General features: G+C 45.6%; 3 protein-coding genes across 4 annotated transcripts; 1 reads left to right on the top strand and 2 right to left on the bottom strand.

Moving 5' to 3' along the window:
- Nucleotides 1-10: 10 nt before the first annotated feature.
- Nucleotides 11-2,207, bottom strand: il17a/f3 (interleukin 17a/f3). Its single transcript, XM_035618498.2, has 4 exons — nt 2,050-2,207; nt 1,610-1,818; nt 1,367-1,510; nt 11-703 (listed from the first exon to the last, which is right to left on the bottom strand). The coding sequence occupies exons 1-4, from the start codon at nt 2,056-2,058 to the stop codon at nt 574-576; spliced, it is 492 nt and encodes a 163-aa protein (XP_035474391.1). The 5' UTR covers nt 2,059-2,207; the 3' UTR covers nt 11-573.
- Nucleotides 2,208-5,323: 3,116 nt separating this feature from the next.
- Nucleotides 5,324-12,902, bottom strand: mcm3 (minichromosome maintenance complex component 3). The gene is made up of 17 exons (XM_035618176.2): nt 12,712-12,902; nt 12,296-12,408; nt 11,155-11,363; nt 10,869-10,999; nt 10,535-10,773; nt 10,336-10,444; nt 10,070-10,223; nt 9,840-9,971; nt 9,540-9,748; nt 9,275-9,449; nt 9,058-9,184; nt 8,772-8,922; nt 7,741-7,881; nt 7,514-7,629; nt 7,320-7,393; nt 6,308-6,404; nt 5,324-6,051 (listed from the first exon to the last, which is right to left on the bottom strand). The coding sequence occupies exons 1-17, from the start codon at nt 12,784-12,786 to the stop codon at nt 5,853-5,855; spliced, it is 2,451 nt and encodes an 816-aa protein (XP_035474069.1). The 5' UTR covers nt 12,787-12,902; the 3' UTR covers nt 5,324-5,852.
- paqr8 (progestin and adipoQ receptor family member VIII) lies at nt 10,669-16,760 on the top strand. Of its 2 annotated transcripts, none has more exons than XM_035618178.2 (2): nt 10,669-10,795; nt 15,336-16,760. In XM_035618178.2, the coding sequence occupies exon 2, from the start codon at nt 15,393-15,395 to the stop codon at nt 16,467-16,469; it is 1,077 nt and encodes a 358-aa protein (XP_035474071.1). In that variant the 5' UTR covers nt 10,669-10,795; nt 15,336-15,392; the 3' UTR covers nt 16,470-16,760. The 2 variants fall into 2 exon arrangements, with proteins under 2 accessions (XP_035474071.1, XP_035474070.1); XM_035618177.2 differs by lacking the exon at nt 10,669-10,795 and adding an exon at nt 12,995-14,403.
- The last annotated feature ends 10,508 nt before the right edge of the window (nt 16,761-27,268 follow it).

The following is a 27,268-nucleotide window of genomic DNA, read 5'->3' as shown; positions in this document are numbered from 1 at the left end:
TACATTAAAGTTGAGATTAAAAAAAACTTTAATGAAGGCATTTTTATGTTGTTTACAATAAGAGCAAGGTTATAAAATCTGAGATAAGACTGCCACAAAACACTGACAAAAGACAAAATGTTAAATTAAAAAATACACAGCAACAAAAGTATACATCAGCATAGCAAATGCAAATAAATTTCAACTACATCCCTTGCAAGCTTCATTAAAGACACTCTTCACAACTAGGGGGCAGAAAGAAATGCAGTTCTTCTGAAATTATCTGAGTATGAATTTTTTTCCAGCGAACATATTAAAAGCCGGGTCACATTGTGGCAAGTGGCATGGTGATATTGATCTGCATGATGAGTTCATGACATTGGGACAAGTCATATGGCTTGTTGGCGACCACCGCAGATGGCGACAGGCGACGAACATGCTTGCACCAATAAATCACAGTCACAACTTCACCGAACACAAACGGTGATAACTTAAAATCATAGCTGGGGTTTTTTTTTTTTAAAGTTATAAATTGGTGAAAACAACTGTAACATCACGCCGGAAGAACTGCTTACGTCAGAATCCTCCTGTGTGTCAGCGCAGTGGAACGACACTGGGCCTCACGCAGGTGCAGCCCACTGTGATCACCTCCGTCCCCAGGCGGAAGTCATACCTCTGTCGTGCTTTTCTCCCCCTTCTCTTATTCCGCCTTTCCCTTGGGACTCTGGAGCGGGATTTGAAAAATTCATTCATCATCATCATCATCATCATCATCAGATCAATAAGGAAACTCCTCGTTGTATTTCGCATGACATTGTATTTTGCGGAATTTCACTTCTACCCGAAGTGACCAAATGGACACAAGCTGATAAACTTCAGTCATTCATTCTGTCTAATTCAGTTCAGTGTATTTTCCAGGAATGCAAACACTGTTCTCACCACTGTCTTTGATGCAACTATTTGAAAGTGTATGAGGTTTTTGTCATGCACAGCGTTAAGGGAAACCACACTTTGAAGTCTTGAGGCTACGCGGAGCCTAACCTCAGTGTCTGACACCAGATAACGAATATCAGATAACGCTCGGGTTTCCATATTCCCACGACATCAAGCCACGATTAAAACAAGATCAGGATCATTTCAGTTGTCCATGCACTTGTACTCGTCACAACAAATGCCTGAAACAAATTCCTCCATTCTTGTCCTGCGTATAAAAAAAACTTGTATACATATTGGTTTACACAAATACTCTCTAAATTACATCTTTAAGTTGCTCGAGGCCACCCTCCAATTAACATAGTGTGTTTTCAAGCATGTACACATGAACAACTACAGCACTAAAAAAAGAACAAACCCAGAAACAGAAGAAGAGGAGGAAGAAAAAAATCACCTGTGGAGGACCAGGACCTGGTAGTGGATGGGTTTAGCCTCCAGGGAAGCATCCTCCCCTCCTCCCTGCAGGCTCAGACAGCCAGAGGTCAGGCACTGAGCATGGGAAATTCTTCTGGGCAACCGAGATTCCACACAGGAGTCTCTGGAGAGGCGGCCAAACACACACGCGAGGCTCGTGAGCTTCAACACCGACCGCGTTAAACGACTTTTGAGTGGCCCCCAGACTTCTGCGATGCCTCACCTGTACGTCCACGGTGACAGAGACATGTTGGCGACGGCTGAGGCGAAGGCGCTGATCTCGGGCCGCGCCGAGGGATCCAGGACCAGTCTCACCGGCTTGCCCTTCGGCCCGGCTCCGCTTCCAAACTTCACCGAGACGCCGTTGCCGTTGCCGTTTCTTCTGCCGTGCGACAGTGCGGCCAGGCCCAGCAGCAACAACGCTCTCGACAACTACAAAAAAAGACACAACACAACACAGCAGGCAGGCCAGGGGCATTGTGAGTGCTTCATTGGTCATGAAGACATGGGCAACATGAAAAATGCTTCTCAGTTTGGAATCAAAGGTAAAAAAAACAAACAAAATGACACTTTTGATACAATGTGATGCCATCCTATCAAATGACTTCCGTCACGATACATAACCCGTAGAAAGTATTGGTAAGATTGTGAGACATAACTCACCAGCAGCATGGTTGCGTCGTCTCGCCCTCAAGAGTCCAACTTCAGCGCGCTCCTCTGCGGTCCCGTCGTGTCTGCCTTCTGTCTCTCTGCGTCTTATATGCGGGCCGTGTGTGTCGGCGAGGTGTGCGGTGCATTTCCGCTATGACTGTCACCGAATGTAAAGGTGTCGACCTTTACACACGCACAGTGCAGCACGTTTCGTCTCTTTTTTCGCGGTCGGCTTTCCTCCGTTTGTCCGTCGAATATCTCCATCACTTTTTCATGCTCTACCTACATGTATGCATATTGCGACGTGCGCTCAAGCTGAAAGCTTTACATTTATCACAGATTACGATAATCCAACATCAATCTTGTCATCTATGCAAATTGAACAAGAAATTAAACATGAAAGTTTTAATACGCCGCGATAGAATTTCCTCAAGCATACGGTGTCATTTTTTGAGCCTTCAATAGGGTCATATTAACAGAATATTAGTAATTCATTTATTCAACATAGGGAGTATCATTATCATGAAACCTAAGCTAAAAAAAAGTTGCATACAAATAGTTTGTACTTTCTCTTTAACATTCAAAGTCTCTGAGGTTGGTTCTCTCTTGAACTTATTTGGATTCATCATACTCAAACCACACTACACAAGCAAGTAATAATTCTCCTGTGTGTGATGAGCCAGGCAACACCTTCATTTGTCTGACCTGCGGCCTCCTGTCAAATGGTGAGAAAAGGCTCCTTCACCTATAGACCTTACTTTTGAGGCAAAAAAAGAAGACATTATTGAGCTAAAACACAAAAAACACAACACTGACGTGAAAACCTGCAGCACAAGTTGGAAAGTTTTCTCTGTGCAAAGCAGAGTGGATTTTGTCAAACCAAGCCCAAATTAAATAAGTACTTTCTTTTTAATTGCCTTTCGAAACTGAAAAATATTGTTTCTGAAAGCAGTAAATATAACTCCCCAACACTAAATAAGAAAACAGGGACTTGAAACCAACAAAGCCAAATCATTCACGTTGAACTGCCTCGACTGTGATTTTTCTTCTTCTTTTTTTTTTATTTCTTAATCCGGGACATGTAAAGCACACTACTAAGAGACTGCATCTCCACGCCGCCAGCCCACTCCAAACAATATAGGTCGAGGGAAACGCTTAAGAGGGTTCTGGTAATTGATCAGCAGAACTACTCTGCAAAGACTAACCGTGCGATTACATCTTTTCTCACCACGCATCATATGAGTAAGGGAGCCGGCTAACTGGAGCACAGCTGCACTGGATGTACTGTGGTCTCCAGTGTACCCAAGTAAAGAGAGGTGGTTGGAGAGCCAGTTGGACACTGTTGACCCTGCAAAGGAGAACTGTACTACAATGTATTCCTCACGCTCGCAATCAGGCCAATAAGATGTACTAAACGGATTGATGACGAATCAGCAAAATAACTGATCATAATGTAGAAATCTGATTGCATATATTCCTTGCATTGCAGTGCGGCCTGTGAAATGTCTTTACTTGAAGCTTGTACTTATCACAGTAGAGCAACATGAACACGAGCAGCCTTTTTGGCATATATTATGATTGCAGTTTTCCAGCCTGCAGCTCTGCAACCATGAGTGGGCCATAAAAATGATTTACTTGTATAATATTCGTACACACACACACACACACACACACACACACACACACACACACACACACACACACACACACACACACACACACACACACACACACACACACACACACACACACACACACACACACACACACACACACACACACACACACACACACATTTATAAACTGGTCCATCCTTAAAAGAAACTCAAAAGATGTCAAATGTAACCCACAGTTTAAAACTGCCATTTTCTTATTCCATTTAATACAATAATTTACACTAACTGTTTGAAATTCAACAACGCAATTAATTGTGTTTCTACCCGTTCCCGTAATATGTAATTCATTTATTCCAGTGGCAGATGCTCATCCATCTTGCAAGTGTAAGATGGATGACCTGCTGTAGGTAAATACTGTATAATTACGATGATATGATCACATCACTCGTAGTTTCTGTATCTTAATTTGAATTGAGCATATCGTTGCATCAGTTCTTTCCTTACTCCTTTTTCCAAACGGCTCTTCTTCTCCGCCCACTTATTCCCAGCGAAGCACTCCCAACAGCTACCAGCCAGTCGGCTCTATGGTCTGTTACGTAACAGTCATCTGCCCTTATTTCCCAAAAGGTTCCGCCTGACTCGAGTCATGTTCAAGATCATTTATTTATATAGTCTCTCGTTAAAAACATGGCTCGGAGGGCTTCTACATCTAATCCACCAATCACAATTAGTGTTATATAATGAAACAAATAAAAATGATGGAAGAATACCAAGCAGAAGAGAGAAAGAAAATGAGCATTTCAAAGTCAAATTATAAATGATGACAGGTGAAAGCTGGCAAGCTCTTCCCTAGGCTTTCAAAGCAACATTCACAGTACGGCCCATTGTTTGTTTGCAATGTTCTACACAGTTTTGAGACTTCCGAGTGTCACAGTTACACGATTTCAATGTTTTGCTTATTCGAAAAAATAATTGTGACCATGTAACAGCGGCTATGAAAGAAAACACGAACTAAGCGCTTGTGATGCCGTAGTCTTTGATCCAGTTGATGAGTCAGACGTGAGAGGCTAAGAGCTTGATGCTGGAAGGTAGCAGCGGTTTCTAGATGACTCGAGGTGGTGATGTTCTTATCTACCGACCGATCAGAGCCACGGTTAAGATGCAAACATCAGATGGCGTATATCTGTATTGCGTGGGTGCAAAGATGCCACGCTCTCCCCCCCCCCTCCCAAGACCTGAACTATCTGACTCGGGGTAAACCTGTTCTGCTCAAGCGTCAAGAAGTGTGAGAAAGACGAAAAGGAAGGTGGACAGGGACGTCCCAACCGGTCGAGAGGCGCGCAACTGCGGGACCTACTTCCCACACGCAGCGAGGTGTTGATTTACTGTTGGTTCAAAATAAAAATGTTTCTTGTAAACACACTCGTACACATGCAGGAAGAGGTTTGATCGTTTGACTGTTATGGGAAATCAAGACGGTTAAACGGTAAAATGCAGCCGGGGTCGCTTGCCTGGGAGACGGAACAATTTACCAGCAGTGATTTCCCCTGCATGTATGATGTATGGTGTGTATGGTGTATATGTGTATATATATATATATATATATAAATATATAGTAAGCGACATTCACAGCACTCGATCCTTTCAAAATCAAAGCCATTTTCAAAGCATGACATTTTAATTTTATTTATTTTTCATTAACATGAGTTAATTAACAATTTGAAAACTTGTCTTCAACTATATACAAACCCAGACAACAGGAGTGTGGGTACAACTACTTAATAATGTCCTTATTGTGGCACAACGATGCAAAGGTACGTTTCATTGCTCAATGAAAACTACTGAACTGAAATGGTCTTTACCACAGTAATCTGTGGTAAGAAAGACATTATAAAGTAACATGACCTGAAAAGATACAAAGAGTTAAAACTTGGTAGATGAGTTGATAAGATTGATCTGCACCGTATGTGGGTCCAAATACGAGTAAGGATAAAATGTTTCAGATGACTGTGGAGGTCAGACTGTCTGACTGGTCTTGAGTGCGCAATATTATTCAGAATTTTAGGAAAATGAGAAATGGAAAAACTGCAACAAAACAACTGTGTGGTGAGGTGTCCAATAGCAGATGTAAGTTTTCATGTAAATCACCGTCGTCTTTCAAAGTCCATGTAAATCGATTTCCTCCCTCCGCCTCCTCACTCAGATGAGGAAGATGATGTCATCGGCCACCATGACCTGGTTGTCGTCCTGCATGCGAGCCAGGGCGGCGCGCACCTCGGGCTCCGTGAAGCAGCTCTGGCGCTCCTTGTTGATGTCGTCCATCAGCATACTCATCTTCACAGACTGCGCGTGAGCAGACTGGAACACCGCGAACAGGGACGACTTGAATTCTTTCAATCTGGGGAGGAAAAGAAAAATTGGATATTTGGGTTGAGTACATTATACTGGACAAAAAAAAAAAAAAAGCAGAAGCAGGATTTACCTAGAAAGTTAGCAAAGATCTTTTTAGGTCAACAGACACTCCTTCATTTTAAAATGTATTTCACCCAGGTCAAGCAATTGTAATTAATTTGTTCCAATTGGCATCAAGGAGACACCAGATTGAACATTTATTATATACATTGTTAAAATTCCGGCAGGAATCAGTCCTCTACCTTTCTGTGGACAGCTCAGCGTCTTCGGCCTGTGGCGTGGCGTCCATGGGCTCCTCCTCGCGCTGCGACTTGGCTGGTTTCGGGGTGCCGGCCTGAACTAAACATCACGAAGACCAATGTGAGAACTACATTTCATACAGAGAGTGATCAAAACAAACTGTATGCAACAGTGACGCACAGGATGTAAAGCCCCACGAAACATAAACTCTTATATTTGATATTCTTGACCAACACCATTTAAAGTTAAATGCAATTAAAAAAAAGGAAATGTATAAGTTTAACACTTTAAGCCTTTGACTTTCTCACTTAGTTACTGCATATCTTAGATAATCATGCCTTATATTGCTATTCAAGTAGCGATGTAACAATGAAAAGTACAAAAGTATCAAAACCAAAAGTACAAAAAGTGGTCACCGATTTAACACAGACACACTCGTTAGGCTCATTTTAATATTTGGATGAGGTCAAGTTCATTTTAACAATTTTAAATACGATTAGGCCGTTTGTTTTTTGGCTGAATATATATTTTGTAAGAAACTACTGACAAAAGAAATAAGTGAATATGGGGGTAAATAAGTACAATATTTGCCTCTGAAATGTGGTTAAGAGTATAAAGTAGCAGCAAATGGAAATACTCCGGTACAAGTACCTCAAAATGATACTACAATTGTACAGTGTTTAACAGCTTTTCTTGACAAAAAAAATTAGATAGTTTTTTGCCTGCATGTCACTGCTATTAGCCATTTCTCAGTTGTATTTGAAATGTTTTTCAGCCAGCTTGGATCAGTTATAGGCATCAATGACCATATAATATGACCAAGGGCATTGTGGGCAAGATACATGAATTAACAATCCATTCCATCATTTAAAATTTCACAAGTCTAAGTGCAAATGTGATATCTTGAGGGTTGGAGACCCCTTGAGAAAAAGGAACAGAGTGAATCCTGAAGGACAATCACATTAGACAAAAAGCTGCCCCATGGTGAACAGCTGTAATGCTTGTAGTGCTTACTCTCAGGGACGTTCTGCTCTTCACTGAAGTCATATGGGCTGTAGGGCTCACTGCCCTGAGAACCACGGCGCCCCCTGCAGGACACACAGGATATTGTAAGTGACGACGGAGAGGAAAGCAAAGCCAGAGGACGGGCTTCCGTGCGTGAAGAGAGCAGTTGAGTGTGTGGCTGTATCTTTTCGCCGACTGTTTACCTCTTCCTCTGAGTTTTCTGTGAGTGCTGAGTGGACGTCGTCTCCTCCTCCCCCTCCTCGTCCTCTGAGGCGGAGTCCCGCTCCTTTCTCGAACGCTTCTTCTCCTTCTCCAGAACCTGCATGGAAAAAGTACACAACGCAGAGAAGAGTTCACCGACATGTCACTGCAGGAGTCTTCCGTCGGTTCCCCCCCCCCCCATTGTTAAGAACTGAAGAGGGGCACACACCTTCTTAAAGTAGGCAAACTGGACGAGCTCCACGGCCACCTCCGAGTCCTCCAGCTCCACGGCTTTGCTCATGCGGGCCTTGGCGTGTGCTGTGGACAGACGGATCAGTGTCTCCAGTGTTCGGGCCGTCACCGGAGAGGTCTGAGGGGGGGAGAGGGACAAGAGGTCAGAGCGGGGCTCGTACATCCCAACACATCAGGTGGCTCTGGTTGTACACCCGTACATTGTCTACAAGGATGTTACAAGTCTGACGTTTAAACCATTGAAGCACAAACAGTTGCCCGTCCTGAATGAGCCGATACACTCTTTGTGGATGAAGTTGTACGCAGTTTTGAGCAAGTTTAACCGAGCACCACATAAGAGTCTTCATGCACGCGACTGACATGCCGGGGGACAAGAATGTAAACATACCGGCTTTCTCGTGCTGGGTAAAGCCCTCTCTTACGTTTTCGCAGTTCCAAACCGACATCAACAATAACAAATTCATCATCATTCCTTTTGCTCCGCCATTTTACATTTGTCTACGGCTTCACCTCCTTTTTTGGAAGATTAAAAAAAACAAAAATACATGCTAGTTCTTATGTTAGGACATCATGAGGGGTCCCGGATAAAGTGGCGGTTGTCGTCCATTACGACACACTACACGAGATAAAACAACCGCCCTTCCTCTTCTGGGTCGAGGTACTGATATCGTGTCGTCTGTGACCCTGTAACTGACAGTTATTTTATGATTTGTGCCTGTTCTTTTCCTCCTGCGATGATTCATGCCGCAGGACAAAGAGGGGATTCGGATTGTCCGTCCTATCGTCTTTTCCTATCTACTATTCCTTAACCTCAATGGAAACCTCCTTTCCTATGCATTTAGAGAATCCGAACAGCTCTTATCATGGCTGCTGATCAAGTACTTCCGGGTCACTTCCAGATTTAGGAAACTTCCTAATAAAATTTGACAATTCGACCGTACCTAAACTCTTCATCAGTATACTCAGTAGGCTCTGGTGTTCATGTGAAGTGCTCCCTCTCCTGCTCACCCTGGCGATATCAGCAGCCATTTGCTCCTGGCTCCTCAGTCTGGAGTACTCCTCTGCGATGTGATTGGCCGCCTCCTCCGTCAGCACGGGCGTCACAGCCTTGGCGAGGTGTATGTACTTCCTCATGAACTCCTTGCTCAAGATCTTGTCCCTGAAACAGAGGGGAACATTCATTTAGCCTTTTACACAAGCGCGTGACTTCTACAGCGGGGGGGGGGGGGGGGGGGGGATTTAAAAAAAAGGTTAGATTGTGATATTTTTTTTTCCATCGGGACAGATCACGTACTTCTTCTTCCTGCTCCCATGCAGTAGGTTGTTGTGCTTCTCGTAGATCTGCAGCTCCTCGTGCTCCTCTGCCACTGCGTCGGGGTCCTCTGTGGCCAGGACATCCACGCTTCCGCCCAGGGCCATGGCTGAAACGGCAAAATGCATAATTTAACACACTTTTTAAAAGTACTATTACACAGTAATCAGTATTTCAACGAGACCCCGGTTCACAGTACCTGCTCCCTCCTGCTCGCGGGGGTCGCGGTAGCGGTGCATCCTCAGCACGTGGTCCGAGATCTCCCGGTCCTGCTCGGGGTCCATCTGATCCAGAACGATGAAGAGGAGGTCGAAACGCGACAGCAGGGAGTCCTGCAGGCCGATGTTCTCCATGGGGGTTTTATACTGGTCATACTGCGGAGACGACGACAGAAGAGTTTCAGATGAAGAAAGACGTCGGGCGGGCCCATGGGCTGCACGTCAGCCGAGTGCATGTCAACTCACCCTGCCGTAGACCGGGTTGGCGGCCGCCAGCACCGAGCAGCGAGCGTTGAGGCGGGCGTGGATCCCGGCCTTGGCGATGGTGACGCGGCCCTGCTCCATCACCTCGTGGATGGCCGTGCGGTCCATGTCGGACATCTTGTCGAACTCGTCGATGCACACCACGCCGCGGTCGGCCAGCACCATGGCGCCCGCCTCCAGGCGGCGCTCGCCTGATCGAGGAGGGTGGGGAAAAAAGAGAAAAGGAGTGAGTTCACCCGCTCTGATCAGGAAATGGGAAGATCTCGTGTGCCAGTGGCGCACCGGTCTCCTGGTCCGTGGTGACGGCAGCGGTCAGACCCACGCCAGAGGAGCCTCGGCCCGTGGTGGGGATGGCTCTGGGTGCCGTGTGGAGCACATAACGCAGCAGCTGCGACTTGGCCACTGATGGATCACCTGGGAAACAAAGGAATGAATGAATAGATATTAGTCTGACAGTAATCCCAGGTTTCCTGGCTGAATGAGAGCATTGGCAGCGAACGCTCTTGGTGTACCGATGAGCAGGACGTTGATGTCCCCTCGGATGCGCGAGCCGTTCTCCAGCACCTTCTCCACGCCGCCCAGCAGCAGGCAGAGGATGGCCTTCTTGATGTACTCGTGTCCGTGAATACTGGGAGCCAGGGAGCGGGACAGCTTGTCGAACACGTCCTGTGTGAAACACAGAAAGGGTTTGGACTTTTTCTCGTCTAGTTCTTCCTAAGCGATTTGACTTTCTGGACAGCCGAGAGCACGCGCGGGCGGCCCGAGAACTAAGCCTTACTAGAGAGTGCGTCTTGCTGAAGTTACGGATTTTGGCCACGTCGCCGGCGGAGAAGCAGGGGGCCACCTCCTTGCTCATCTGTTTGACGTGGCAGGCGATCATGATGGTCCTGGGGAGTGAAGAGAGTTGCAAGAATTTGTGAGAAAAGCGGGTGACGATGAATTCAGCGGCGGCCGACATTACAGAGCTCTCGTCTCACCGGAACGTGCCCGAGGTGAATCCTCCCTTCTTTCCAGGCAGGCAGCGGTACGTGCCGATAACCTGCACCCGGTCACCCGGTTTGACCACGTCCACCAGGTCGTTGTCCAGGATGATGTCCACGGAGCGGGGGAGCTGGCCGGCGGGCGCCTTCTCGGGCATCTCCTGCACCGTGATGGTCTGGTGATCCTTGTAGCTGGACAGGCCGAACTCCGTCTCCAGGGGGTTGTTCTCCTCGTCCTGTCGGGTGAGAGGAACAGAGGTGAGTGAAGCTCTTCTTAAATGTGAGCCCTTTTCTTCTGACTGGAGAAGACTGGATGTAGTTATGTAGTTACCTTGGTGGGATAGATGGCACTGGAGGGGAAAGCGTCCAGGGAGGTCATGTCTGTGTACTTCCTCTCCATGGTCTTCTTGGTGGCCGGGCAGTAGTGGACGCTGCGCACCACTTTGGGGCGCACCAGGGAACCTGAAGGAGAACGGTAAAAAGGGAGGACACGAGTTCAAGAATGAGCTCTGTGTGTTCAACTGTTCCGTCAGAAGGAATCACTACATTACAAAAAGATAAAAGCAGTTTTAAAAAAGGTTCAGCAGGTTCCACGCGATCACTCAAGATCACTTTACATTTGGTGATGATGCCCTCCACACAGACCATGCTGCCCAGCAGCCGGGAGGTCAGCGTACGGGGGGTGACGTGCTTGGTGCCGAAGCTGCCCTCCAGCGCGACGAAGAACTCCTCGTACTGCTTGGCGTAGGTGGCGTCCACCGAGGCCACCACGTCCCGCAGTGCCCGCTGGAACGCCAGCAGCTCCTCGAAGGCATTGCTCATCAGTCTGGCGGGGGAAGATGGAAATTGTGTTATCAGTCTGGGTTAGAGTCGCAACAGTTAATCGATTAGTACTAAATTAATGGCCAATATTTTGATAATCAATGGGTTCAAGTAGTTTTTATGATATCAGCTTCTTAAATGTTAATGTTTCCTTTGCTCATTTTGGTGTGAGGACAAAACATAATCTTGGGGTTTTGGGGAAACACAATCAACATTTTTCACCATTTTATGGATGAAACAACCAATCAATTAATCGATTATGAAAATAATCAATAGTAGCAGCCTAACTCTGGGTGAAACATGATGTTTGTGGTGGCGGTATAGGGGGATAACAACACTCCATATCCCTGAAGGTCACTACCAGGTGGCTCCACCAGCTCAACGTGTGTATCTTTGGTTTACTTTGTTTTCAGTTTAACTAAAAAAAACCTTTCAACAGTTTACATTTGAATGTGTGTTGTGCTATTTTTTTTTTCTGCACGGCAGCCACTGTGGCAAGAATAAAAAGGTAAAATGTAGATTAACACAAACAGTCACTTCAACGTGTAAACCTGGGGCTAGATGTTAAATATAGATCTTCCTCGGTAGACCTACAATCTTGAGAAAATATCTTATTAGTAGAAGTGACTGGGAAAAATCTCACAGCCAACTCAAAAAAAAACTTCCCTGTTCCCCTCTCATCCTTGTCCACGCCTGCTAACAAAACAGTACACGCATGGGTGTGTGTGTGTGTGTGTGTGTGTGTGTGTGTGTGTGTGTACCACAAATATTATCTGCAACATAAACAGTGAGAAGAGTGACAGAACTACTGAAAACATGGAACCGCGCATGCTCAGATCAAGTTTGTGCAAAGTTCCTTAAGACCTGGAAATCACACACACACACAGACACACAGACAGAGAGAGAGAGAGAGAGAGAGAGAGAGAGAGAGCTCACTTCGCAGCCCGGGCCTCGTTGCGTCTCCTCAGGTCGTTGATGTTGACGATGAGTCGAGCCTTGTTCTCGCTGATCATGTCCCGGACCTTGCTCTGGTAGACCCCCTGGTCTTGCTGCGGGTTGGGCAGGGGCGAAAAAACGAGGCAGATGGTTGATGTTGGCTCATTTTAATACAAAACAATCTCACGACAAGGATTTCCAATGAGTTCAGAGAGGAAGACGCCTCAAGCTCACGAGCGAAACCAGACACAATGGTCCAGACTCACACTCTGTGTCCCGAGCTTCGTGATAATAGCGCGCAGCATTCGCAAGAACCCGGTAATATTCAACACATCCACCAAACCCATCGCACGGAGCGACTCCTTTTGTTGCGGCCGCATGGTTTTTTGTTTAATCGGACGAAAGCCCAGACTTACGTCGTCGTCCAGGAAGTCCAGGTAATCCCTCTGAGCCTCCCTCATCTCCCGGTCATCCACGACGTCGGTTGCCATTGTGTACGATTATTTGTTACACTTGCGAAAAATATCTTTTAAAAAGTACTGCACGGAGTCCGGTGCGCGTGTGTGCTACCCGCCGCCGTCGACCACACACAACTGATGGAGTTTCGCGCCACTGCGAGGAAAACGTGAGCTGCGATTGGTCGACTCGTCCGCGTAGTGGGCGGGCAGACGTGCAGCTGTCCAATGGCAACTTCGGTGTCGCCCATATGACCCCGCCCTCTTTGAGAACTCCCGCGAAAATGGAGCCGGAAGGGGGAGGGCAGATAAGGAGGAAAGGGGAAGAAATGAGCGTTTGTCCACGTGTGTCCAGCAGATGGCGACATAAGCAGGGACTTTTAGGATAAGATAAGATAAGATATACCTTTATTCGTCCCACAATGGGGAAATTTGGACATTACAGCAGCAAAGTGGACAGTAGCATTTTAACAGAATATTAAATAATAAAGGTATATAAATACTATATAAAGAGCAGTAGCAATAGTTGCACTTGGAGACTAAATATAAATATTGCACAGTTGGTTACTGCACTTGAAGTCTATCGGTTAATTATTTTTACAATGGTTGAGTCCTGTGAGTTTGTGTGTGTGTTTGTTTCATGAGAAACGCACATTCTGTACATTCTGTTTCCAAAGCCCTGCAAAAACCAATAAAACATTTTTAACTACAGTGTATCAGTCTGCCAGAACTACACTTCTTCCTGCGTCAACTGCAATAGTTAAACTGCACGAGCAGTCAGCTTATTAGGTACACCAAGCTCAAAATGCAGTGAATCACACCTTCATGCCAATTAACTGTATCTCATACTATGTCATATTATGACTAACAATAATGATTGAACTTTATTCACATGGCACTTTTCAAAACACAGTTGCCAAGTGCAGTTTCCTTGTGTCCAAATCAAACATTACACCTCAAACCAAATGGACCCTTGACTATGATGTATGAATATGATGAGGAGTGTCCTTGAGATTATACAGTGATAATCGGTCAAATGAAATAAATTGAAGTGAAATTAACAACGACAACAATAATATATTCATATTTCAAAGAAAGACTATAAAAAGGCTGCTGTGGATTTGATCCAACCTCTAGCCAAAAGGATTTTATTAATCTTTTTCTCTCTCCACTGTTGCCAAAGTGTCTGCTCGTTGTTGGAACTGTTGTTTTTCAAGTGTGTCGATGTGTGTATGTTTTTATTTTTTTTAACACAATGTACGTCCTAAACAGTGGCCTCAGTCACACTCGCTTCCAAAGTAAAGATGAAAACGGCTTGAGAGCCAATGAGATGAAACGATAACATCCCGAACAAAAAAAGAAGGTATATTGACACTGTCAGTCGACGCTCATGATGATGATGATGAGAACTGGTTTTCGCTGCAGCTCGGGGCGTTCCTTCTCCTTTAACCCCGCCCACACCTCCGGCGCGCCGGGCTGCCCCGGTCAGCTGTGTGTTTGTTTGTGTGTGTGTGCGTGTGTGTTTGTGTGTGTGTTTTGGTTTTTTTTGCTTCCAATCTGCAGCCTATGAAACAAATCTCCACATCTCGTTATGATCAAGCATGTGCACGTTGTGAAGAGAGGCAACAACAGGTGTCCGGTCGATACAAGCAGGTGAGAGGACGATGATGACGATGATGATGATGATGATGACGATTATGATGATGATGATGATGATGATGAAAAACCAAAAAGGGCACATGAAGCTGCTTCTCTGTGACGAACTTGGCACGAAGGTGTGCACGTTTCCATAAACCTCGCAGATGAATATTTCACCAAGTTTGTCTGAGAGTCGTTTCAGTTCAAAATACTTCACTTCAGCAGAGCATGCTGTTGCAACTGTTGTTAAAAAAGAAAAGACAGAAAAAAAAGCAGTGTGTCCTCAGAGGGATGGGTGTTTGTCTTGCTGCCTCTATATTATAATAATAATAAATAATGATGATAATAATAATGATGATGTTGAACGTTATGTGTATAGCACAAAGTGACAGACACTCACACCCTAAGAAATAAGAAATAAGAAATAAAAGATTTAAAACAAACAGTTAATACAAATAAGAAACATTTGACCGATAAAAAAAGAAAAGGACGACGTTTCGCAAAAGCAAAAAAAGAATAAATGCAATGGAACATGAAAGACTTAGAAAAGTGACATCACACAAAGGCAAGTCTGTAAAAAATGGGTTTGAAGGAGAGATTTAACAGAAGTCCTCGGCTCTGGGTCCATGGCTGCTCATCTACCTCAGTGGCCACAGTGTTTTACACTCCCGCTCTGCCTCTCTCTCCTTGTGAGAGGACACGTTGGGCCACATGCCTGCGTTTCCACTGTGCGTGACTCCTGAAGAACAACGTGGGCTTGTTGTAACGCATGCTCTCGTGTCTCGCAATAACAGCCGCCGTTTGTTAATCTGTTGCTTCCGGCTGCTTTGTGTGGAATGCCCATTACCTTTCGTCCCCAGTTTTAATCCCCCCCCCCCCGCCCTCGTCTTTGTATTAAGCTTCTCCTTACTTCTGCGTCTTTCTTTTTTTAATATATACTCCCACAGCTCTGTTTTGTCTGCGGTTCCACACCCTCCTCATCTGCCTCGGACCATCCCGCAGCTATGTCCGGCGACATCCTGCAGCGCACCAGCACCCTGACCCTGAACATCAAGCACCTCGACCACATCCGCTGCCTGGCAGACCACATCTACTCCTCCCTGCCCTCGCCCGGACCCACCGTCGCGGCCTCCCAGGTCCCCGGCCTGTTCCGGGAGCCCTTCATCCTCTCCGGCTACCGGCCCGTCCGGCAGGATTGGCGATGCTACCTCCTCAGTGTCTTTCAGAGGCACAACGAATCCCTGAACGTGTGGACCCATTTGCTCGCAGGGCCTGTGTTGCTGCTCCGCTGGCGGGCCAATGTGGGCGCCCTGGGGTACACCTTGGACGCAGCCTTTCTACCCCTGAGCCTCTTCCTGGTGTCTGCCTGCACCAGCCTGTTCCTCAGCGTGGCTGCCCACCTGCTGCAGTCTCACTCGGAACACGCACACTACTTCTTCTTCTTCATGGACTACGTGGGTGTGGCCATGTATCAGTACGGCAGCTCGCTTGGACATTATTTCTACACGTCGGAGGCAGCGTGGAGGGAGAGCTGTGTCGGGCCGTTGTTTCTACCCGGGGCTGCCTTCTTCGGGTGGCTCTCCTGCGCGGCCTACTGTTTCGCCAAAGCAAGGTACAGGCGGCCATATCCGCTGCGGCGTAAAATCTGCCAGGTGATCCCTGCCACCCTGTCATACCTGTTGGGCATCAGCCCCGTAGTCCACCGTCTGCTCACCGTCTCCTGGACACAAGAGCCCGCGCAGCCCCTCCTTGCCCTCCAGATCGCCTCCTTCCTGCTGTGTGCCCTCTTCTTCTCCTGTCCCGTCCCCGAGCGCTTCTTCCCGGGCCGCTGTGACTTTGTGGGCCAGGGTCACCAGATCTTCCACCTGTTCCTGTCCCTGTGCACGGTGTTCCAGCTGGAGGCTCTGTTCCAGGACTATGCCAGGCGGAGGGATGCGATGGTGGAGGTATTTGGTGCGGGGCAGCTGTGGTGGGCTTGTGTGTCCTTCCCCGCCCTGTTTGTCTGTTGCGTCCTGACGGCGCTCGTCACGATGAGGCACATGGACAAGAAACTGGCGGGTAATCAAGAGAGAGACAAGTGACAAGCGTTCACGATATGTGTTGGCACGTGTGTGTGTATGTGTGTGTGTGTGTGTTTGTGTGCGTGTGCGTGTTTGTGTGTTCCTGAAGAGTCGCAGGAGGGGAGACGTGTGAGTGGATGTGTGAATTTCCTCTTGTTTCTACATCTATGTGTGTTAAGGGGTTGTGTTTAAATATATAATAATAATAATAATAATAATAATAATGATGATGACGATGATGATGATGGTAGTATAATGAAGCGATATTTGTATGTTTTAGGACAAACAATCGTTTTAATGGGGAAAGTGTGATCCTTTAAATGATTTGCATCAGAATAAAACCATTTGAAAGATCTTCCCGTCTGGTCCAATTCACAGGTCTGGCACTTTCTGAAGGATTTAACCTCGAGAAGGAAAATCCCCGACTCGACATAGTTTTCAAACCTTGGCTCAGTGAAGTTTTCTACAGTGAATCATCCGCCCATATAATTATTGCTGATGACAGAGTCTGTTCACGGGAGACTGCTGAATAATACAAGGAGTAAACCCCAATAGTGTCTAAATGCAAATATGTTTTAAAATTTTCCTTAAATGTTTTAGGGTGATACATACATAGGTCTTAGAGAGGATGCATTCTCAAGCAGAAATTTTTCCTTATCTTGTTAAAATTAGCATTCATGTGCAGATGTGGACACTGATTTTTAGTTTGCCACAAAGGCTCTCCGCTGTCTGAGGCAGGCAGCAGTGTCGGCACCGAAAAGACGGGAGACGAAAGTGCAGCCCTGGATCATGGCCGGTCACCGAGGTGGCCAAGGCCAAATAGTGGGATTTACAGTAGGTGAACAAAGAGGCCAGTTTGATGCTGAGGCGGGGGGGGGGGGCATGCATGCAAACAAGTTGGCAGGACAGAACACCCCTGAGCGGGTAAAGTCCCTCCGCAAATCCGGTAACAGCGAGCGCGTAGCTTTCCCTGAGAGACGACGGGAGAAGACGCTGCCCCGCAGTGGCAGAAGGCAGCAGCAGCATGACTTACAAGATCATCAGGATGTGGCGCTTATATGACTCACTCACTGTCACCTCGTCGGTTTCAAGAACGCTGAAAACACCCTGACAATAACCTACTCTCCTCCGCATGGAGGGGGTCAGCAAGATGGAGATATATATATATATATACTGTATAGATATAACCATTCATTTTGACCCTGTTTGTCCATGCGGAGGAGAGTAGGTTATTGTCAGGGTGTTTTCAGCGTTCACACACACACACACACACACACACACATTGCATTTCGGTCACTTTAAACTGGTTGGCCGCACCTTGTGCCCTTTTAATGTGTAAATTCCCTCAGGATGACTTGAGGGACGATCCGGTATCACCGGAGTGAGTCAGAGCTCAGCGCTCTTTAGTTTTGTGGTTTTGTTAAAGGAGGAGTTCGACATTTTTCAGAACCGGCGCTCATGTAACCAGCCTCAGATTTGGTGTGCGTTAGCTCGGCTTAGGGTCAGACTGGCTCCGCGCAAGGACCCCATCTACCAGAATCTCTTACGGTCACTCAGTAACACGCTGATGCTTCTTTTTTTGTAGGGGGAACACATTGCTATGCGCTGGACTATTTCTTTGTCGGGGGCACAACATGTCCCCTACAAGTATTGTTCATTTCACTGCCAGCTCATTGATGCAGTCTGTATGTATTCACGCCAAACACTTCTGACAGTAAATGTTCGCTGGCTAGCGACATGCGCATGGTCCACGTGTGGCGGTGTACTGGTTTAGGCTTGCTCTCGACTGTTTCGTGGGATTCTCCCTGCTTTTTTCCTCTTGTCTCTGTTCATGAGGCGGTTCCATAGAGCCCCGGTAAGCACAGACCTTTTTGCCCCGAGCCGTCTCATATCAGGGAGAATTCCAATCTATTTCTAACCACATCTGCCCCATAGACTGGACATAAAAATGTACCTACTACTCAACGGGTCCAGAAATTGGCCCAATGCGGAAGTGTATTCTCTTGAATGACCAGCAGAGGGCAACTCCAAACCCAGTCCGTTTCTATAGTCTAATGTCTATTAGAAAATGCAACTTCTCGCTTAGATTAGTGACGTCAGTGAACCTTTTCCCGAGGAGTTCATGGCTTCGATCTCTCGTTTCAAGTCTCCGTCAACACAGCGCGATGCTCATTTTGTAAACGATGGTCCCATTCAGAGTCAAATAGACGTTAAAGATACCGTGTGACTGACAGCTAGTACCATCCAATAGGTGCATGGTTGCAGGTGTCCAGTAGTCAGGCCCACCCCTTGCAGATATGAAAAGGAGCAGTTCACAAACAAATGGGTAAGATCATGGTGGGTTTCCACTTGGTCTTTCCATTGATTTTAATCACACCACATTTAAAACTTGCCCATACTCATCTTGTACTCTTGTTTATTTCCCCCTTTGGACCGAGACGAGATAGTTGTTTCTTTCTGCTTCCACTTATGCGTGCTGCGTGTAGCTACAGAAATATATTACAAATATTAAATCAACTCTCTGCAAGAGAAAGTGTGCTCTCCAAAATGACAAACTAATTCTTTAAATTTGAACTGATGAATGAAATGCACCTGTCAGCACAGAAATGCTGACAGGTGCTCTCTGTTGTCAGAGAGAGAACAAGTGAAGAGCGCGCAGAGCTCCAGATTACCTGTTCTGCAGAGCATCAGGGGATGATAGTGACAGAACTGGGCGGTTAGACAAGTAAAGGGTGTGGGTGATCCTCGGTGTTGATGGCATTGCTAACAAAGAGGCGTGTGTGTGTGTGTGTGTGTGTGTGTGTGTGCGTGTGTGTGTGCGTGCGTGCGTGCGTGTGTGTGTGTGTGTGTGTGTACTTGTGCGTGTGTGTGCGTGTGTGTGGGTGGGTGGGTGTGTGTGAGAGAGAGAGAGAGAGAGAGAGAGATCCTCAAGAGTTAGAGGCGGGGAGGTGTGTGAGCGGATGTGTGCGTTTCCTCATATCTCTACATCTACATAATAGCAATTATGATACTATAGGAGAAGCTACGAGCTTGTTGATAATTGGGTTTTCTTTTTTAACCTTGTACCTGACAGACAAGTTGTAGCTGAGCTAAAACGCTCGAAGCTTCGAGCCTCGAATAAGAACAGACAGATGTGAGACTGGCACCAGTCTTCTCATGTACTGTATCGCTCTGCAAGAAGGTGAATGAGCGTATTTACCAAATGTTGAGATATTACGTAAGTTTCCTAAACCGAATAGACTAAGTCATAGTTTGAGTGAAACTCCAACTCAAACCGATTTAAATGAATACAAATGGTATTTCACACACTCAACTGAAAAGGTAAGAACTACTGTTTCTTTCAGCAGGAAATGGCCAGCGTTTCATTTTGACACAGTGTAGAGTTAGGTCTTGCAACGCGACTAACCAGCCCCCCATAAAAAGACTGGTAACACTATCGCGCAGACACGGAGACAGGAAACATGCACACTGCAAAATGTCAGCATTAGATGCCGCCGGCCATCCATCCTAAAAAAAAACTTTAATCATTAGCATTGTCGGAGATTCTTCCGCGACTCCGCCCCAGAGCTCTTCACGGCGATCGGCCAAAACGTCCAAACTTTCCACGTGCGGAACTCAAGCTGCACCCCGGAAGCACAGTAATCCAATTACACCGGTCCTGGTCTGTATCCAAAACCCTGCCCCGCATTGGAACAATGGTCCCTTTTTTCTACTGTAATACCTCCCTTGTGAGTACAATGTCTAAAATGTATACTACAATAGCGGGGTGTCTTTTTCTGGGGTGGGGGGTATTTATATATATATCTATCTGCTTGCCAAGGAATTTAAAAACTATAAATATATATATATATATATATATATATATATATCACACACTCAACTGTATATATATATAGATATGACAACGTGCACAAAAGCAAATAGTTTGAATGATCCATTTTTATTCATTCGGCCTGTTTTCCGTTGCTCAGTCAGGAATCCTTTGAAATCACGGTGCCGGTATTTTTGGAAGCCTCGGGCACCGCAGGTGCCGATGCGCTCTGATGTAATTAAAAAAGGTTTTGTTTATGGCCTTGTGTCAGCCCCTCCTACTGTACATAACAGACAGGCAGTCCCTCCCTAAGTCACCTGCCTCCTGAGAGCCACATAAACCAAAAGGCACTTGAATTCCCGACAGCAGTTGGTGGCAGAGCTACAGCAGAGTCAAGCAGTATCCAATGTAAGTTTTGAACTTAACTCATTAAATTTTTCTAGACTGTGTATCGTCACGTTTCTCTGTAAAATAACCTGCTCATGTGATTGCTCTATCCTTCACGAGAAGTCCCGGAGACTGTTCACACAGCCTACGCTACAACCCACATTGGTTTCTCATGAATAATGGTTTGACAGCCAGAGTGTTTTGCCGTTCTTTACAGAGCACCAGGACGATGGCTCCAGTAGGTATGGTCGGCGCGTTGGGCTGGATTTCGTCCCCGGAGGTGGGCGTCGTCTCGCTTGTCGTCTTCCTCGTCCTCGGCGTTTCTCTCCTCGCCCTGTGTGCCAGGTGTCAGAGGTAAGGGAAAGGTGATGATGAAGAGTGACGTTCATTGAAAGTCGTGCAAATGAAAAGTCGTGTTCCCGTGAAAGAGAAGCTGCTTATGATTGTTTGACTCCAAGGGAGTTAAAGGAATTGGTAAGTGTCACCTAATGCATGAGTAGTTGTGACCGACTCCGCCACCCAGTGTAAAAACAAAAGTCTTCTCCCGTTCATAACGGCTAATTCTTTTTTCTGTCTGGACTTGTGTGGCTTTAATTCCTATTCATCGCCGCCCAGCAGCATAGAACGCAGACTTGTTTGACTCGATATGGTGTTTTGTATTTTTTTTATGTAGGGTGTCGCCCGTTTGAGGAGGACGTACAGGAAGCGCACGATGCATCATTTTAAGGCAGATGGGCCAAATGAGCTGGGCTCGTGTGTGTTTGGGTGTGTCCGTGCACACCTATGTGGGCGTCTCCACACACACACACACACGCGCACGCACGTGTATGTGCACATGTTTTTTTTGCACGGCTGCAGTTGTCATGCCAGACATACCGGTGACAAAGGACCACGGTCTTATCTCTTACACTGTTTCAATACATTCCAGGGCTTGTTTGATGTTTTCGTCAATCTGAGGAATGAGACCAGTTTGGGACTGTAGTGATAGATAAGATAGCAGTCATCAACTCATAACTCTGAAGATTGTGCACTCAAAGGGGCCACTGGTGCCAGTGTGTGTTGATTGAGACAAAGAACGGACACGGTGCAATGTTGCATCAAAGAATGCACAAGTTCAAGTGATAAGTGCCGAAAACTTTGTTAATCTTCAACTGCTGAGGGAAGTCCATAATGTATAAATGTTACTGTACATGCCTGGTTAGTTCAATTCAAGCTTGGTGTCGTTTTACCTGCACATTCACTCTCAAGTCTTGCCAAAGTATGTACAAGTCTATTCTCAAATCTCGAGCAAGTGCCAGGTAAATCACGCCTTGTCAAATCGAGTCCAAGTCCAGTCCAAGTGGCTTGAGTGCAAGTGCGAGTGAAGCCTCGGCTGAGCAAGTCTCCAGTCAAGTCGCAGGTCTTGGTAAAGCAAGTCCCAAGTGTCAGTCGAGACAATACCGAGTCGACATACATCTTGTCAAACAAAGTGCACGTCAAGTCTGAAATCTTGACCAATCTTTACGGCACGTGATTACTGTACTGAATGGACCGTTATAGACAAAGGGCACAGTTTACGTGTGTGTGCATGAACCAGGAACGAGTTTTAAAGCCTTCGAGCCACAAATCAAACCTCAGTGTAAATACGTAGGACTGTGGACAGCCTGTGCATGCAGAGCAAACACAGATTCAGTATGGCAGCTTTCATAACCACTTATTGTCTTTATTGTCATCCACAGGAAACCTACCAATGCATATGATGTGAACCGAACAACGGTATGAGCTGCCTCTCTGTCACACCTTCCTCCCTCCCTGTTGCCATCCTACAGGGATCAAAGATCAGGCCATCAATAAAAATGTCTAATTATGTGAAGTTTTGCTCAAATAGTATTAGAAATAATTTGTCACGAGGGCATCATGACCATCATTTATTACGATGATCAAATGACGAAACATTTGTTCGTGGAGTGCTGAGCCAGTAATTAAATTCTTAACGCTTCATAACAAAATCCATAGCAATAAAAAATTATAAGCTTTATTGTAAGAACACTTACACTAAAACTACATAACACTTACCTATTCTTTTTCATGTACTCAAAAAGGGACCCATTACTTGCAACTGCGTAGTCCCACTCACTGAACTGAAACAAATATTCCTCATGATCCCAGACTTCTCGACATTTTAAAGGTCCTTCGATCTGATCTACCGTTCGACATTTCTCCTGAAAAACCGATTTTTCAGACATCTGAGAGAAGTCTGTATGTCTCTCAGTATTACACTAATTTTTACGTACACTGATTATTGCCTATATTGCGAAGAGAGAGTCCGTGTATTACACCTCCATTGGTACCCTACCGACGTTAGCATTAACAGCTGTATCTGTAATAAAATACATCTTTAGCTGCAAGCGGCATCATTGCTGACATCATTGCACTGGTACAATCAGATTTACTGATCTACAAGTATTAGCAGATGCCCGACGCATATTCTTTTTTTTAAATGTGACCAATAATTTCCACGTACCCAGAACTAGTCTGTAACTCAGCCTTAGAGAGAAGATGCGGAGTTCAGACATCCGGAGGGCGCACGGAGTAGAGCCACTGTTCCTTTGCGTCAAAAGAGCCAACGGAGGTGGTTTGGGCATCTGGGTTAGACCCTAACCCGGGTTAGGGTCTAACCCAGATGCCCATTGCACTTGACAACTGCTGAGCTAAATTATAGCTGCCTGTCTGAAATGAACTGGAGGCAAAAACACTTTGGTCCTTCATGAACAAGATGAGACCTCAGGCACCGGGCCAAAATAGCCCAGCACTCAATCCCAGTGTTCCATGTTATGGTTTTATAACATGATACAATAAAGTTTTATCTTGATTAAACATGAAGGTTAATTGGTGAGGTGTAAGCGTTGGTGGCAGGCAGATGTCATTGGCTGTTGTTTGAGCCAGGGTAGCTGTTCCCTCCCGTTTCCAATCTTAATGCTCAGCTAATACACAGCTCCGCAAAGAGCATACATACTGACATTATGTCTTTTCATATTTCCCTGTCTTTCCCTTTATGACAGACCGATGGAGCAGGAGGATCCAATGGGCTTGCCACCACGAACACAGGAGGAGGCAACGGTGAGTTCCCCCGTAAATTGAGCTGCAACAACAAAATGCAATCGTTTGTATTTTGCTTACATTTTCTCATCTAAATTCCCAGACCCAGCCTTCTCAACATGGAGAGACCACAAAGGCATGCCTGCCAGCACACTGGAAAGACCTAAAGCATACGCCAACTAACCAGCTAGTTACAGTCCTGAACGCGAACATCATGGCCACTTGACAAACACACTAAAGAAAACTCCCTGTTTCTAAAGCAAGAAGCAGGTTGGAGGACAAAACCACGCTCAACATTCCAGTTCACAGAACCCCAGTTTTTTTCACGACTGACAGTGTACCAAATGGACACATGGGTGGAAAAAGAGAGGGAAAGTCGGCCTACTCCTCTGCCAGCTCGAGCCCCCATCAACACCTTGTATTCGTCACATCAGGCCTTCTCTTGATGGAAGGAAACCCCTTCGTATAAAATCATCTCTCATTCATGAATTCTGACAAGAACTTTTCCTCCAAAGTCTTCCCACTGACAAGTCATTGACTCTTCTGGGTGTGTTCCACTATTTTGAAGACTTTGGATTCTGTAAGTTTTTACTGTTTCTTTGTGACATTACCCACACAGTTACCATACGATCATAGCCAAAAATGTGCATAAGCGTCCGCATTGATTAAACTCTCTGAGTGTAAACTTCATCAGTTAAGAACCGTTGCCATGACAAATTGTTGTGGTAATCAGTTGAGAAGTCTTCTGTGTTGAAGACTTCGTGAGTGTGGGTTTGTTGTTTTTTACAACCCGACCGATTCAGCTCAGTTGTTGATTTACGGCTTCTTGGCTTGGCTTTATTACCAACGGTCGGTGCTGACTTAGACTGACTTTTACCTCTTGTAAGCGAGCAGAAAGCTGACGGGTCAGCCCGCTCTTTCCGTGATGCTGATGACTTCCTAACAGAGGACCCTGGTAGGAAATGACTACTTCCCGCTGTTTGCGTGAAACCAAACAGGGAGGTGATCCAATTATGTATTTATCATGAAGCTCCTTGATCAGTATAATGCAGTAGAAGACAACAGTTTAAGGACCATTTAGAGTAAAAAATAAAAAAAGATTAAGAGAGCATTTACAAAATGAAAGGCATATAATGGGATCATTTGTGCCAGCTTTTCCTGTCTCTGTGCTACGCTAAGCTTGTACTGCATGAAAATCAACTAACAAAAACCTTGAAAAATGTTTGACAAAGTGTACAGTGTATATGGGTATATGTAGCATATTGGGATAAAATATTCTAAGACACTGGTTTGGTCCTTTGATCATACTACACTATTTCCACTATTTGAAGGGATTTCTCATCATGTGCTGCAAGTGTTTACATTGATTCATTGAGGTAAGTTTTTTTTTTGGTGCACTTTAATTTTCATGAAGGGATCACTTTCTTTGCAAGACCTCTGTGCCCGTCCTCGAGCTTCTCAGTCGTGATGAACTTCCTGGTCTGCTCATCTGGCACAGATCAAGTCGAGGCTCTGCCGAAGAATTACCTCGACCGTAAAACATGCATGACAATCTTCGGCCCTCGTGGGGCTGTTTGTGCCGGAAACAAAGCCTCTGTTGTAGCCCTACCTGGCTGATTGTGGTGGGACGGGAGTGGCACCTAAGTGTACTGGGAATTCAAAGTGAACCGATACCTCAGAGCAGGGTGGAGTTGTCGTTCTTGTAATACCAGCTGTCATGCGATGCGTTGCCATTCGATTTTACTGAACTGTCTAAATATAACACACCCCAGTGAGACAACGCCGTCGCCAGTCAAACCGCTTCTCTTGTCGCTGTATGTTGAAAGGCCCCAAAAACCTTCTTACTATATGAGCAGTGTGGTCCCATTTAACGCAAAATATTTGAGCCGTTTTGGATATTTCAAAAGGGTATTTGTGTTTCTGTGGGATTCTCACTGTTTTGTTGTAAAAGGTTATGTCATCCACTTGTGCACACCGTTCAGGGTTCAACAACATTTGATTCAAAGTCTGATGACGGTAAGTGGGTTGTTTGGTTACTGTCAAACAAATCTGATCAAACTAAATGACAACTAAGGATTTCATTTTCAAACTAAACACTAATTAAGGCGTCTTTATGCAACCAAGTGGCACAGCTCTTTGTCAGTTGGTTCATGTTGGTCCATGACTAAAATAATGTATCTCATGCTCCTCAGAGGATAAAGTCTGAATTGGGTGATCCCCAGATTTTTCCTGTATTGGGACAATGAGGTTGACATCTCTGGTGCCTACAGACTGTATATACAAAAATCACCACCAGAGGACGACTCACTGGTGGAATTACATGAGAAAATGACTCCGCTTCTCACCTAATTTATAACCTCAGTAAACATTTTCCTGAGGAGTTTGCAGTCTCAATCGCTAGTTTTAAGTCTTCTTCGAAACAGCATGATGTTCATTTTGTAAATGATGGTCTCATTTAGAGTAAAATAGACAATAAAGCACCTTATACATTGGAGTGTGGATACAGCATGATTGACAGCTGGTCCGTCCAATCAGTGCAATGCAGGTGTAGGTTAGGGGCGCAACCCACCCCCAATTCTACGTCATGTTGCAAAAACAACAACATTGCGCTGGTCAAAACCCATAACTCAAGGTTTCTAAATGGCAGCTTACAAAGCCAACAGGTGACATCCCAGAGGGTTGCCACTTGGTGGTGCCCAGAGGATGAATCCTGAAGACTTCAGTGATCGATCCCTAAACCTTCCATCTAGCGCCACCAGCAGCAAGTCAAGACTTTTATTTTGTCTGGTGAAATATGTCAACATCTGCATGGTGGAATGGCACAACATAGCAGGACGAGCTGAAATAAATGAACTGTGAAATACTAGTTGCTGTTAAGCAAATGGTAGCATGAGGAAATGCAAAGTTAAGATGGTTAACATGGAAATTGTTATACCTAAATATCAGCGTGATATTATTGTCATTTGATAATGTGGCAACATCTATGCCTCGTTTAAGAGAAGGTGCAGATATCTCATTTTGTGCTTTGTGATTTTGGTATCACAATCTCAATCCATCAAACCAGTTGAGGCAGTTGCCATAGGCCCTGCCAAGGTTACATGGTGTCATCAATAAAGGAAATGGAGGGTAGAAATTCTGTCTGTTTTAGGAATAAGATTGGGACTAGGATTGGGTTTTTTTCAGTGTGTGTGTGTGTGTGTGTGTGTGTGTGTGTGTCTGTGTCCCTCTCCCTCTCTGCTCAGACCCTAAAATCCCTGCTGACTGGATGTCTGGTGTAAAGGGTGCAGACAGTCAACACTAATCCGGTCTCCTGAACACACAGACACACACGCACACACACGCGCGCACACACGCACACGCACACTCACAGAAACACACATGAAAGTCGTTTTTCATCTCTGTGGGAGTAATGCTTCATATGATTTTGGGGGATTGATATGCCTCATGCCATGCAGTTTTATTTGTTGTGAGCTATTTGCATCCGATCAAAACAATAAATGGAGCTCAGAGGGGTCCAGCCACTGATCTGCGTTCTATTTTTTTT

The sequence above is a fragment of the Scophthalmus maximus genome, chromosome 18, assembly GCF_022379125.1.
Source record: "Scophthalmus maximus strain ysfricsl-2021 chromosome 18, ASM2237912v1, whole genome shotgun sequence".
NCBI lineage: Eukaryota > Metazoa > Chordata > Actinopteri > Pleuronectiformes > Scophthalmidae > Scophthalmus > Scophthalmus maximus.
This window is presented reverse-complemented; position numbering and strand designations above follow the sequence as displayed.